Source organism: Taurulus bubalis (assembly GCF_910589615.1).
Source record: "Taurulus bubalis genome assembly, chromosome: 3".
Lineage (NCBI taxonomy): Eukaryota > Metazoa > Chordata > Actinopteri > Perciformes > Cottidae > Taurulus > Taurulus bubalis.
Genome location: NC_136591.1, coordinates 1,856,439 through 1,871,364, shown reverse-complemented (window position 1 = coordinate 1,871,364; position 14,926 = coordinate 1,856,439). Strand labels below are relative to the sequence as shown.

At 48.2% G+C, this 14,926-nt stretch overlaps 1 protein-coding gene across 1 annotated transcript in view; it reads right to left on the bottom strand.

The window, feature by feature from the left end:
- Positions 1-2,206: 2,206 nt before the first annotated feature.
- Positions 2,207-14,926, bottom strand: part of LOC306733793 (kinesin-like protein KIF13B) — a 37,791-nt gene continuing 25,071 nt past the window's right edge. Inside the window, exons 27-42 of the mRNA XM_079215096.1 lie at positions 14,576-14,716; positions 14,401-14,430; positions 14,214-14,313; positions 13,505-13,631; positions 12,687-12,742; positions 12,477-12,592; positions 11,346-11,522; positions 11,152-11,244; positions 9,823-9,975; positions 9,366-9,443; positions 7,697-7,750; positions 7,393-7,483; positions 7,105-7,235; positions 5,660-5,719; positions 3,296-4,940; positions 2,207-3,212 (exon numbers count right to left, since the gene is read on the bottom strand). Of these exons, the coding sequence (XP_079071222.1) occupies positions 2,965-3,212; positions 3,296-4,940; positions 5,660-5,719; positions 7,105-7,235; positions 7,393-7,483; positions 7,697-7,750; positions 9,366-9,443; positions 9,823-9,975; positions 11,152-11,244; positions 11,346-11,522; positions 12,477-12,592; positions 12,687-12,742; positions 13,505-13,631; positions 14,214-14,313; positions 14,401-14,430; positions 14,576-14,716 (3,300 nt within the window). The 3' untranslated portion in view covers positions 2,207-2,964. The remainder of the gene's footprint in view (positions 3,213-3,295; positions 4,941-5,659; positions 5,720-7,104; positions 7,236-7,392; positions 7,484-7,696; positions 7,751-9,365; positions 9,444-9,822; positions 9,976-11,151; positions 11,245-11,345; positions 11,523-12,476; positions 12,593-12,686; positions 12,743-13,504; positions 13,632-14,213; positions 14,314-14,400; positions 14,431-14,575; positions 14,717-14,926) is intronic.

Genomic DNA, 14,926 nt, shown 5'->3' with positions numbered 1-14,926 from the left:
AGCTTAGCTACGGCTAAACTTAAACGTACACTTGATTATGTTCGTTATATTTTACATGCATGACATTTGGTGTCTGCATTGAACCCGTAGTCATTCAGGAGCAACTGGATCTGCCTGCTAGCGCCTCTAAAGCTCACGAATTAAATATATTTATCTTATTAAAGCCATACAGACAAATTCAGTTTAACGTTGTGGTTTTTCAGAAGGCTACGGGCAAAAGCCTTTTTATACTCGGACGACATAACGTGTTCATTACTGAGCTTTTGAGCTGCTAGTTGAATGACATCACTTTTGCACAGAGCCATAGCCGCTTTTTCCAGCTTTCAGTTGCAATGCTAAGCTAAGCTAACTCTCCTCCCTGCAGCTGTAACTAGCATGCAGGCGTGAGTAAGCGTAAAACTATTGCTTTTAAAGGGAACCCCTGCCTTAGCGGTGGTTTTGGAGAACTGGGGGAATATTCTACAAAGCAGTTAGCCGGATGCCTCGTGTTTTATTACGCCAAATATGGACATTAATGGTGTTTCAGATGATCTGGATCCTGGCTGTAGTCTAGAAAAGCTCCATTTAAATCTATGGTTCTGTGTACGACGTACAGGGACTCGGTACTGTTTAAAAAAGAAAGATTAAAAACTATGTATTTATACTCTTTTTTTTTTTTTTTTGTTTGTTTTTTAATGGTAATGTACAAAAAAACACGTTTTTGAAATGAAACGTGCTTTTATTGTTAAATTAATAATGCTTTGAAATCTCCTGAATTATTTTTCCATGATCATTGAAAGCGTTTTTCTTTGTTTCCTGCGTGTCATCCCTTACTCGACTGAACAGTCTGTTTGTTTTGTAAACAATGAAATATGATGCACCTTATTTAGACGAAGCGGAACATGTGAGCTCCCCAGATGTACCGAACCATGTGGTGTTAAAGCCCCGGTCTGTGCCGTTCACCCCGTAAACGATGCCACGCCAAACTCCACCGGGAAAGGAAGAGTTGTAATGTTGCAGCGCACGAAACGCAATGAATCAGAGTTCAGCCGAGGGAAGTTCCCGTCGGTCGTGCAGTGACCGCTCTACTTCACACTGGACTGTGCTTCCTCAGCAGTATAATAAAATATAAATATATATAAATAATACACCAACCAAGTGTGAAGCTGAACGATATTCAAGAAAATGACTGAGTGTCCCGTAGGTATCCTCTCTATCGGTTCCTTCGCGCTCCAGTCCCACACTACCATATTATTCAACATGTCCCAATACTCAGTATGCCCAAAAGTCCCAGGATGTCCCACTGCATCCGCGCTCACATCGTGCAGTGTGCAAGCAGCACGCTTTTCTGACCCCCAGCTAAGAGACGAGGTCAGCGCTCGAGGTGTGATGACAGTATTATGACCCTGTAGTGCGTCTGTACTGCAGGATGCACTGAAAGCTAAAGGAATGCGCGGCGTTAAAGTTGTAGCGAGTGACGGAGAGCAAGCTGTACCCAGCATGCAGTTAGGCAGTGTAACTAGAGGTTCCTTCGTCCCTAATAAAGTAAACGTCCTTTAGATCTCACTCCCATGTCGTTGTTTAAGATGAACCTGACTAAACGCTGGACAGGCAGCCCTCTGTGTGGAGTTTGGTGTGACATTCAGAGTGTGTGAGGAATAGTGACGTGAGTCGTGCATTTAGAGACGCGTTGAATGCTTAGCCTTGGTGTGTGAGTACAAGTCTTCAGCCCAGCGCTCCACACATGTTTCTACGGGACGGAAGCCAGAACCCCTCAGGTGCCCAAGAAGACCTCGGCTTCCCCCAGAGACACGTGGAGGAATCTGGGATCTGAGCCCGGCGTCATGCGTGTGCGTGCTCTGAAGGCGTGTCCTCGTGGTCTACATGTCCTTCTGTGTCCCAAACCCACTTCACCCATATAGCTGAGAAGAGGACTGAATGCTGTAGTATCGATCTAGTTAAGTTCAACATTACTGTATTGCCCATTTCAGAATTTAGTGCCTTTTTTGGACAGTAGACTGTTCTGTAATTAAGATGTAGTATATATACATTTTTTGTACAGTTTCTTTGTTCATTTTTTTTAACTTGTGTTTATTTCAGTATGATATATGTATATATATCATATATATATAATGTACAAGAGAATAAAGCTATATCAATGAGACTTCCTGGGTTTGCCATCATGTTTACTACACACACCTCTGCAAAGAGTGATCACACATTGGAGGACAAGCGCAGAATGAGATTTATTTAATATAAAAAGGTGATTTAGATTTTCACCATTGATATCAGGTCTTCATCGTTCAATAAATAAGCATTCAGGCATAGTATAAAATATCTGGTTAACCAAACAAAAATGAATACTAATTCTTTCCAACATGAACACTCGATGCACACGGCATAAGTCAAAACGCGCTAGTGAAACAAAATCCATTTGAAAAGTCATTTCCACTCAATTTTGACACATAAGTTGATTAAAAAGGTTGCAAAATTTCAGTAGAATTAGTCAGAAAAGTGCAAGGTATTTATTTTCTTTTGCTGAAACAGTAGAAAACACATTCAAGAGCCAAAAGCAGCTCCAGTTAAACCGTTGGCGGTTTACCACGAAGGCACGGCGGCTGAGTAGTCGTTATGTTTCAAGGCACAAGTGTACAAGAGGTATAAAACAATCAATGTGTGACGCATCATGAGCAGCGTGAAGGGGTCGGGACGCGTTTAACATTCTTCTGCTTGGCAAGTGGAATAACACATTTAAAAGAACGGATGTCCTGATTTTAAAGACGGTCCTTTTAAAATGAAATCACGGAGAACAGCCTGAAAAATAACACATCTACATTTAAAAAGAATAAACGGGTGAGAGTGTGGACTGAATCACCCTTTGTCACGATGCGGAAACTAAATAAAAACTAAATAATGAAACTATAATCACGTGGACCAGCTGCTGCATGCGGTTCCCTACAGCCGGATCATTCATTGGTTCTGAGCTCAACTGTTCCACGACTTGCGGTTCTCTCCTTTGTGTCGGCCGGTCGCCGCCCCGCCGTCGCCGCCTTTGGCCAGAGCGGTGAGGGCCGCCAGGTTGGGGCTGGATCCCGACAGGTTGGCACTGCGCCGCTTCTGCTGGCGGCGGCGCTTGCCACCGGCCCGGCTCACCCGGTCCGGCCTCACCAGCACGCCGTAGCCGGGGTTACAGTGGAAGTAGTGCTTGCCTCCCACTGAACCGTCATTCTTTCCTGGAGAAAAGACAGAAAAAAAATGTTTGAGATTTGGAGGTAGAAAGGTAGAAAGCAAGGGGATTGGCTTCCGTTCTGCTCACCTGCTGGTACCTCCAGTTCCACACCCACCCAGGTACCTTCCGCAAAATCTGTGGGTCCAACGTACCGGACGGCGCCGCTCTTGTTGTTCCCCACAGTCACGAACTCCCCTTCTTTCAGCCAGTCAGGAAGAACTGCCGCTGCATCTCCTTCCTCGCAGTCGGAGATAATTTCCAGGTTTTCCAGCGGCACAGCGAGGTTCAGGTCTGCCCCCAGGCTGCTGGCCCGGTCCACCTGGAGCTTCTCCTCCTCGCCCACGATGCGCTGAAAGGACTTGAGGTCTGCAGACTTCACTTTCTGGATCTTGAAGGGGTTTGCTACTGAGGCATCAGGTTTGAGGGCCTGAACACTGGGAGGAGGAGCAGCTGGGGCTTCCTTTGATGCGTTGGCTGGTGTTTCCTGTTGGACTTCTTCTGTGGTGGAGGATGAGGTTGGCATGGAGGTGCCACTCGGGTTAGAGGGGGTGGCTTGTTCTTTGGACGAAGCTGGAAGAACCAACTCTTCAGATGGGGCAAGAGCTGGAACCAACTCTTCAGATGGGGCAGGAGCTAGAACCAACTCTTCAGATGGGGCAGGAGCTGGAACCAACTCTTCAGATGGGGCAGGAGCTAGAACCAACTCTTCAGATGGGGCAGGAGCTGGAACCAACTCTTCAGATGGGGCAGGAGCTAGAACCAACTCTTCAGATGGGGCAGGAGCTGGAACCAACTCTTCAGATGGGGCAGGAGCTGGAACCAACTCTTCAGATGGGGCAGGAGCTAGAACCAACTCTTCAGATGGGGCAGGAGCTAGAACCAACTCTTCAGATGGGGCAGGAGCTAGAACCAACTGTTCAGATGGGGCAGGAGCTGGAACCAAGACTTCAGACACAACTGGGACCGGATCGGGATCTGTTGCGCTGTCGAAGGTTGTCTGGTCTTGTTCGGGCTGCTGTGGGACGACGGTTTCAGACCGACTTTGAACTTCTCTTGCAGACAGTTCAGCTTCTGGCTCGTCTGAGGTAGCTTGCTCGAGTTCTTCTGTCAGAGGGGGTTCTGGTTCTGAGGGGTCTGTTTGTGAACATTCTGTCTGCTTGGTTTCTTTCTCTTGTTCCAACACTGACTCTTTACGTGGCTCTGAATTGTCTAATTGTTCTGCTCCAATATGGTCAATGGCTGAGTCTTGCTTTATCTGGCACAGTAAATCTGACTCTGCAGCTGAATCCGGCTCTGCTTGCTCCCTCAACTGGACCGACACAGACCGATCAGGTTCTTGACTCTGGTAGGAATCCGATGGCGTATCGTCTGGTTGGGACCAGTCGGTCCTCTCTTCGCCAAAGACCGGCAGCGACTCCCGAGGCTCCGATTGGTCCATATGAAGGAACTCTGAGTAAGTGTCGCATTGTGTCACGTCATCGTCTTCTTCCTCTTCATCCGGCACCTCAAAGCCGTTGGTTCTGCTGCCGGAGGACGCCGGCAGGTCCCAGCTCAGCGTGTAGACGTCCGACAGCGTTCCTGTAGATATGCTAGTCGACACGTAGCCGCTGGATGCTTCGCTCACCGGGCTAGACGCGGACTCTTCTGTCTCCGGGATGATCGGCGGTGGGAGGGGCACGGATCTGGCGCCTTCGGTTTGGAAATCGGGAGGTATGATTTCCTCAATGGGAACCTATGAGGGGAAAGCATGGGGACGAAGGTATTGGTGACTCAAAATGCAGCAGAAGGCTAAATCCTTACCTGGAATACACTCACATTGATCTTGTATTGTTCTCCGTTAGACCAGAATCACAGATACATTGACCTGAATGCACTTAGTTTGTTTTACCACATGCGGTGTAAAGACAACACAGACATCAACCTCTGAAAGTATCCAGCAGATATGAAAAATACCACTTTGTTCTTTATTTATTATTTTATTATTTTATTATTTAGGTCATGTCGACCTCCTGAGGGAAATATCTTTCTTTCGCTGCTGAATGCTCCTCTATGTTCACAAGCTAGTTGCTAACTTAGCTAACGAAAGAGTGAACCAAAAAACGATAAAGTTGTGGGATGTAAAACCACAACAAGATGCTAAAATCCAGCCGAGCGGTTCGAAAAACCCTCATCGGTTTTTCATGTTGACGTTCCTTCACATTGCATGAAGTCATTTGATCCATTGATCATTTAAAACTAATGAGAGCACCTTGAGAGATCTCTACCAACCTGGAAAGACAACGTGATGCTGCACAGTGATTCAAACTAATATATAACCGACACTCCCATTGACATTTGAAACAGAGGATCCAGAGTACAGTTGGTGATAAATGTGTTGGTACCTAAAGGTGCTGGTGTGTTTTTTGCCCCTGCATAGAGACCTATAACAACATGTGGCTCTGGAGGACTTACTGGATGTTTGCTCAAGCCCTCTTCAACGCTGGCTGATTGCACCATGATGCGAGGCACAGTCTGCGACGGGAAGGGAGCGTTAATCACATCTCAAGTCAAACAAATCTGAAATCTGCAAGTGGAGCTGATTTTCACGATGCGATCGCAGAGTTTGGGTCCGGTTGCACCTGGAGATCAGGTGCTAATATAAACCTGGAGAGTTCCAAACCTGTTCAATAGGAGCGATGAAGCCGCTGCGGGGAAACGATCACAGACAGAAACAACATCATCTACATTCTGTCTGACGGCCTCTCAGAATACTAAACTAGCAGGAATAAGTCGGTCACAATATATTAGCTCTGCACCGACGTCATCGCTGCGTTTACTCAGGAAAAGAGAAAATATATCTAAATATTTGCTCATCACTCAGACAAATAATCATGATGAACTGGTAAAAACAATCAGGGTAATTGCACCGTAATTATAATTGCACCCACAAGCATGAACCCGTTCAGTATGCTAGTCGCCTCTTTCACGCGCAATATGATCCGCCAGCTGATTCAACATTGTGTGTGATTAGCGTCTCAGCTTTTCCTTTTCTTTCCTTCTAGTTTTTGAAGAGGGTCTAATATCTTGAGATGTTTGAAGACGTTTAATAAATCAAGACAATTGTTCAACCGGGGAGATTAATCAGAGGGATTGTTTTGGGACGCATGAGTCAGCAAACTGACGGATTGATTGTTTCTGACAACACAAGAACGGCCGCCTTAAAAAAAAGGGATGAAAGGATGAAAACAGTCAGATCTATGTGAAGTATGTTTGGATCATGAGGCAAAACATTCCAGTTCAAGTCATCAAAGGCAATAACCTCTTGTTTTGCAGCCAGGTGTTGAGATCAAGCGCTCCTCGGCTAAAACTCCAGGCTTTTTGTTTCTGTGTCGACCTTTTACGAACATCTGCGCGGTGGAGCCAGAGCGCTCATTAGCGCCGGGGCCTCCAACAAAGCGCCGGCGGCGCCTTCCACGCCGCGCCGCTGATTAGCTTCCCCTCGAGGCGCCAATCAGAGACGAGACGCCGCAGACGTCCCGGGGTCTCGATCGGCTCGGGTCACGAACATCACTTAGCGCCGTTGTATTGTCAACAAGCGTTCAATGGATTGTACGTCAGGAAACCAGAGATGAGAGACGTTGGACCGGATAACACTCTCGTTATTCGAGGACCGCTCAAGACGCTCATTTTGCAAACTTCTGAAAAAGCCACTCATCTCCGGGCGCCGAGGCGTTTGTGCACTTTATCTGTTTATTGCTTGCGTTTTCATCTACATGAGCTCTGTTTCCATGGCAACGGGAGAGAACGGCGACCAATCAGCCGATGAGCAGAGAGGGGGGGGGATTTAGATTCATGCTACAGCGACGTCTGTCAACTTTAAATCCCCGATAAGACTTAACTCCAGAGTGTACCTGCACCTGATGATGATGATGATGATGATGATGATGGACAGCCGTCTGCTCCCGACCTTCCTCCCTCCCACCAGGAAGCAGGGACTTCAGCAGCTTGGGTACGGCCTTCGCTGAAGGGAGATAAGACGCAGAGAAGCCTGAATGCACCGGCGGAGATAGCGGAGCGGGGAAGAGAAGACGAGGAGGATGAAGGAGCAGAGACGCAGGATTAAAGCTGTGAAGGGGTGAGGAGGAAAAGTGGACGCACATAGTTGTAGGCAACAGCAAGAACAGGAAGAGTTCTGTCGGTCGTACCCGTCTCTGGAGCCGGGCTCTGGGCCGTGGAGCTGGGCAGCGTGCGGCGGGACGAGGCCGCAGGAGAAAGGTCCTGCTGGCTGTCCCAGCCCTGCAGGACGACAGGCAGAGGGGTGAGACACGTCTTACGCTGTGACCTTTGACCTTCGAGCCTCTGGCGACCAGAAAGCACCGGAACAACACTGATAGGTGTCCTCTACGGCAGCTAAAGCTAATGCTAACATGTATCCATGACAAGCAGAACATTCACGTGACAACAGACAGACAGACAGGCAGACAGACAGACAGGATGTATGCGTCTCACCTTGAAGTCATTGAGTCTGTGAGGAGAGGAGAGATCCAGACTGCTGGCTGACAGCTGGTGAGAGGGTTAGAGCCAGGGGGTGAGACGGGTTAACGGGAGTGAGACGGGTTTACAGGAGTGAGACGGGTTAACAGGAGTGAGACGGGTTAACAGCAGTGAGACGGGTTAACGGGGGTGAGACGGGTTTACAGGAGTGAGGCGGGTTAACGGGAGTGAGACGGGTTAACAGCAGTGAGACGGGTTAACAGGAGTGAGACGGGTTGACAGTGAGACGGGTTAACGAGAGTGAGACGGGTTAACGGGAGTGAGACGGGTTGACAGCAGTGAGACGGGTTAACGGGAGTGAGACGGGTTAACGGGAGTGAGACGGGTTAACGGGAGTGAGACGGGTTGACAGCAGTGAGACGGGTTGACAGCAGTGAGACGGGTTAACAGCAGTGAGACGGGTTAACGGGAGTGAGACGGGTTGACAGTGAGACGGGTTAACGGGAGTGAGACGGGTTAACGGGAGTGAGACGGGTTAACGGGAGTGAGACGGGTTAACAGGAGTGAGACGGGTTGACAGTGAGACGGGTTAACGGGAGTGAGACGGGTTAACAGGAGTGAGACGGGTTGACAGTGAGACGGGTTAACGAGAGTGAGACGGGTTAACAGGAGTGAGACGGGTTAACAGCAGTGAGACGGGTTAACAGCAGTGAGACGGGTTGACAGTGAGACGGGTTGACAGTGAGACGGGTTAACAGGAGTGAGACGGGTTAACGGCAGTGAGACGGGTTAACGGGAGTGAGACGGGTTAACGGGAGTGAGACGGGTTAACGGGAGTGAGACGGGTTGACGGCAGTGAGACGGGTTGACAGCAGTGAGACGGGTTGACAGCAGTGAGACGGGTTGACAGCAGTGAGACGGGTTAACAGGAGTGAGACGGGTTGACAGTGAGACGGGTTAACGGGAGTGAGACGGGTTAACGGGAGTGAGACGGGTTGACAGTGAGACGGGTTAACGAGAGTGAGACGGGTTGACAGTGAGACGGGTTCACGAGAGTGAGACGGGTTAACAGGAGTGAGACGGGTTAACAGGAGTGAGACGGGTTAACAGTGAGACGGGTTAACGGGAGTGAGACGGGTTAACAGCAGTGAGACGGGTTAACGGGAGTGAGACGGGTTAACAGCAGTGAGACGGGTTAACGGGAGTGAGACGGGTTAACGGGAGTGAGACGGGTTAACGGGAGTGAGACGGGTTGACAGTGAGACGGGTTCACGAGAGTGAGACGGGTTAACAGCAGTGAGACGGGTTGACAGTGAGACGGGTTGACAGTGAGACGGGTTGACAGTGAGACGGGTTAACAGCAGTGAGACGGGTTAACGGGAGTGAGACGGGTTAACAGCAGTGAGACGGGTTGACAGTGAGACGGGTTGACAGTGAGACGGGTTGACAGTGAGACGGGTTAACGAGAGTGAGACGGGTTAACGGGAGTGAGACGGGTTAACAGCAGTGAGACGGGTTAACAGCAGTGAGACGGGTTGACAGTGAGACGGGTTAACGAGAGTGAGACGGGTTAACGGGAGTGAGACGGGTTAACAGCAGTGAGACGGGTTAACGGGAGTGAGACGGGTTAACAGTGAGACGGGTTAACAGCAGTGAGACGGGTTAACAGCAGTGAGACTCTTACCCGGTTGATGGTTGGAGAGCTCAGGCAGCGTCTGGAGGCTTTGCCTCTGACTGCCAGCTGTTCCTTCACAGCCACCTCCTACACACACACACACACACACACACACACACACACACACACACACACACACACACACACACACACACACACACACAGTCACAGCTCCTCTACGTGAGGCGTTGAATTGTGAGGATAAATCAGAGGAATGTTCCTGCAGGTGGAAAGGAGCTCTGGATGACATTTTCCCAAAATTGAATAAGCAGCTTAAATGAGCTCTGACTCTCTTATGCACTATAATTGTCTTCATGCCGGTCGTTTCATTTTATGACGTCATAGTTATCGCCCACACTGATAAAGATGACGTAATAAAATGACCCGTGACCACATGGTCTTCCACAAGCCGGTCCGTGGTGTAAAGGGTCTCGGGCCGCCGCTCTGATGTGTTCATGACCCTGACCTGTCTCAGCCGGTCCAGAGTGAGGATGTTCTCCACCCCCAGCACGCTGCGCAGGTACTTCTCTATGGCCGCCTCGCTGTCGGCCGACTGGTCGTCCTCGGTGCTGGCGGCCAGCCGGGCCAGCACCTCCCGGTCCTCTGGGCCGTGGATGTCCTGTGGGAGCAAGGGGACGCCGTAAAGACCCTGATGAAGATGAAGATGAAGAGGAAGACCCTGATGCTCCCTGCTGGGGGTTTCATTTGCTTCCGTCACGCTGCCTATCACAGCTAGATACTTAGCTTCCCTCACAAAATGCTGCTCAGTGCAGCACAAAGCATTCATCTAAAAAAAGACAAAGACCACAGCTTGTAGCCAAGCAGCAGTACCGTCAGAGCCGGGTGACAAGCCGCTACTGCCGTCGGTGGTTGTCCCCGCTGTAGCTAGCTAGCGCTGCTGCTAGCTCCCCACTGTAGCTAGCTAGCGCTGCTGCTAGCTCCCCGCTGCTGCTGCTAGCTCCCCACTGTAGCAAGCTAGTGCTGCTGCTAGCTCCCTGCTGCTACTGCCCGACATTCTCTGCCCGGGTCAGGTGTCGAGACGGGTTGGTCCCGCTACTTTCGGTGGTTGTCGGGCAACTAGCGAGAGCTAGCGGGGAACTAGCAGCAGCGCTAGCCAGCTACAGCGGGGAACCAGCGAGAGCTAGCGGGGAACTAGCGAGAGCTAGCGGGAACTAGCAGCAGCGCTAGCCAGCTACAGCGGGGAACCAGCTACAGCGGGGAACTAGCGAGAGCTAGCGGGAACTAGCAGCAGCGCTAGCCAGCTACAGCGGGGAACCAGTGAGAGCTAGCGGGGAACTAGCGGGAACACCCACCGAACGTAGTAGCGGCTTGTAACCCGACTAAGTATTCAGCAATAATAATAATAATAACTTTATTTATATAGCACCTTTAAAAACAAAGTTTACAAAGAGCTCTCCAGAGAAGCAAAGCATAGACATAACTTAAATACCAGTAAACAAAAAGGACCATAAAGGCAATGAATACAACAAAACCAAACTAATAACCAAAAAGAGCAAATGGAATAGAAAAACAAACAAATAAATAAAGTATACAAACAAAACCAGGGGAACAAAAGAACTGCATAATAGATGATAAAAGGACAACATGACTTCAACTTATTGATTCTGCCTCATCTCCTCCGGTAAACGCTGGCTAACAGGAGCCATGCTATGCATATACATGTGTTTAATACCCATTGATGGTCTGAGGTCACTTTCTGGAAGAAATGATGGTCACCGATGAAGAAAGGTTTGACTTCACACAGAAGGGAACCCCTTGGCGGGCCGGTACTCACCCCCGGGATGTTAGACACGACCTCGAAGGTGACCCCGCAGCCTGGGATGGTGCTGCGCTGAGACATCCTCTTCAGCAGGCTCTGAGCGAAGCCCTGCACACAGACGCATCCTCTCAGTTGTAACCGTGAGATGTTCTCAGAGGGAAAAGCATTGCGTCAGACCGCTCCTACCCAGCATGCCTCGGGGCACCCACCTGCTTCCCGGTGACGTTGACGCAGACGCGCTTCCTGAGCAGCAGCTGCATGTGTGCCGGGTGGCTGAGCTGCACCGCCGCGCTGACCGTCAGGTAGACCCGCTGGTCGGCCGCCGCCACGCGGCTCAGCTGGGGGCAGTCGTGCACCGTGGAGTCCCAGGAGGCCTCCGCCTTCACCTGGGGCCACGCAGAGAAGCCAGCAAGCACGGGATGACAGGACTTTAAACCACCTTTCATGACTTTTGGTGAAAAGTCATGAGATCCACTGGTCAGAATGAGTATGAACCCTGATTAACTCAGGGTTCATACTCATTCTGACCAGTGGATCTCATGACGTCTCCATGACTTTTTACCAAATGTTCATCACTTTTACCAAATTTCCCAAATCTACATGACTTTAAACCAAATTTCCATGACTTTAAACCAAATTTCCATGACAAACATTTAGTGAAATCTGGGTGTAAACAGTAAAAAGTGAGTAAATGTAGTATTTAAACTAACAATGAGAATACAAAGCATACAGTAAACCTTAAATGACTCAAATGAATGAGACAATAGTTTGATTAAAAGAATAAACATTTATATAGATGCCTGTATGTATGCCTGCTTATATTTTGAGTCTTTCTTTTAAAAGCATATTCATTATTTCAAACTCAGCCTAAATGAACGTCATGAACACATGAATATAACACATTTACATGAACACATGAATATAACACATATACATGACTTTTACTAAACTTTTTCCAGGCCTGGAAATAACCATTTTAAAATTCCATGACTGATCCAGGTTCTCCATGAGCGTAAGAACCCTGCTGTTACTTTGAATTATTTGTGTGAAGAACTTTGTAACCTTGTTCAGATAAGTGCTATAGAAATGAAGTTATTAATATTACTATTAAATCACCTCTGGATTCTACTGATTCACAATATGAAGGTCAGAGAAGTCGTTGTCCTTTCTGAACACTTTTATTTGAGTCATTATTCATAATTGTAACTACATTTTGTATGGTTACTTATCCTTTCTTATATATATATATATATATATATATATATATATATATATATATATATATGAAGCTCTCTGTAACCTTCATTGGTGAAGTCGTGGACATGGTGACGTGGCGTTACCTCTGGATGAAAGTGCTTCACCAGGTGGAGGTCAAAGAAGTCGTCCTCCTCCCCGCTGAGCAGCGCGTCCAGCCCTCCGGCCAGCGGCGCCGACAGACTGGACTGGAAGTCATCGGCTGGAGGGAAACCAGACGGAGGAGTGAGACACGGGGAAAGGAGCCGATTCAGCAGTGATTAAGAAGTGGAGGCGAGCCGTGAGGAGCGGCGTACCGCTGAGGTCCAGGAACAGGACCGGAATGTGCGTTTCCATCCCGGGGACAGGAACCCTGTGGAGAAACAGCACAGTCAGCAGAAAGAAGGCCTCGTGCTCATGCAGTCGGGTTCTCATGGCCGTCGCTTGAGGACAGAAGCTTTGTGACCAAGTGGATCCCATGAAAACATCAATCTTTTGTATTGTTTTTCAAAGGGAGCAAACCAGATGAGTCGAGTGTAATGAGAGCAGCTGTAACAGGTTCCTGCTTCACAAAGCTGCCGATGATTATGTTATGGGAGGCTTTGGGATTGTGGTCAGATCACACAATTGTGACGGGAAATCAATTTAAATGTTATTTGTTGAAGCGAAAGAAGCAAAACCACGGAGCAAAAATATATTACAAGTTTGATTGCTCTATTTAAAATGTTTCTGAAGAAGAGTACATGAGTATTATCATCAAAATGTACGAAAGTATCCACAGTGAAAGTGACTATGCAGAGTAGAGTTACAGTATTATATATATATATATATATATATATATATATATATATATATATATATAATGTGATAGCTGGTCGAGGAGCAAAGATGAACTACTTTAATCCACAATTATATATCTTATCTTATAAGTATGACACATATGTTGTATTGGAAACCTTTATATGTAAAGTAACAGCTCACTATAGGGGACACTTTTTTAAGAAGTCCACCAGAAACGTGATGGATTCCAATATAAAGTACTATCAAATAGAAATGAAGTACAAGCGTCTCTGTTCAGCAAACCTTTCCTGGGAAATAAAATGAAACAACGTCAATGCGTCCCTTCATAACTCACCTCTCCACCGGCGCTCCGGGGATCCCGCTGCCAGCCGACGGAACCAGAACAGCGTTGCGTTCTTCAGTCAGCGTCAGGCGGCACTCCAGCAGCTGGGACTCCCGCTCCACATCGTCCTCTGACTTATCTACACACACACACACACACACACACACGTGTAAGTAAAGACCTCTAAAACACATTAAAAGCACCTGCTTCTGATCGTCAACATTGAAAATGTTCAAAAGTTCATACGGACATGAACAATGCAGTGAAATACTTCTGCGATCAGACATTTCTGCATCCACACCAGAGTCTGACAGAAGCACAACGATGGTTTATCTCCTGTGTTTATGATGTAAGAACACAGAAGGGGAAAAGAAGGCTTTGGCAGGTTCATACTTTGAAGTTCCTTCATGTTTTTTCCAGCTGTGATCGGTGTTTGTTGTTGTAAAACTCAAAGAACACATTTATGTTTTCTCTAACGGCAGATAAACAAATACATGTGATGTCACATTACTTGCTAACACACAATATTTGTGTTCCCCGTGTTTGGAGAAATTAAAACTCACCTGCAAGTAAACGTGCGCTTCAGCACCTTGTGGCCCAAATGAGTATTACAACAACAAACACTTGCATGTGTGGATCCTCACAATTCTTCCTCTCCCTCAGGGCTTCCGTAGCTTCCAGATAATCTGTGTTTTGGGTTGCATGAGCTCCACAGCTGTACCTGGTTTGCAGACGATCTTCTGCAGGTGCTGGTCCAGGTACTCCTGCCTCTGCGTGAGCGTGAGCAGCCACTGCTCCCTCAGCCGCTCCAGGTCCACCTCCTGCAGATGCAGATGCGTCGGTTAGAGACTGTTGGTTCTTTTTCAGCAGACTATCATCATCTTGCTCTTTGCAAAGGATCCACTTACCTGGTAGCTGTCCATGTCTTCATCCGCAGCCTGACGTTTGAGATGAGAGAGAAGCAATCAGTCAAATAAAAGGATGCTATTCAAGTCAGACAGAGGGAGTCTGAGGACATCTAGATGCATCATTCTTACAAACACACATTAAGCGTATTTCTATCTGATTGGATGTGCTGCTCACCCATTGGGATCCGCTGCCTTTGGAGATCTGCCGGACCTGGACGTCTCCGATGGACACGGAGAGGATGGAGGCGGCGATGAGCGGCATGGTGCCGGAGTCTGGCACCGAGCGGACCTCCACCTGGACCCGGCGGGACTGACCCTGCAGGGACAGATCCACCCGAGGGGAGAGAGACATGCACAATGAACCCACACAAAAAAGTAGGTCAAATAACTCACTTTTTTACCATATTTTTATCATAACTATGAACATCCAGCATGATCTGAGCATAATTTTATCAAGATTCCCCAAAGGTGCCTTTTCGAGCCGCCCGAGTTTTTCCAACTCCATAGTGCAAGGCCTAAACAACAC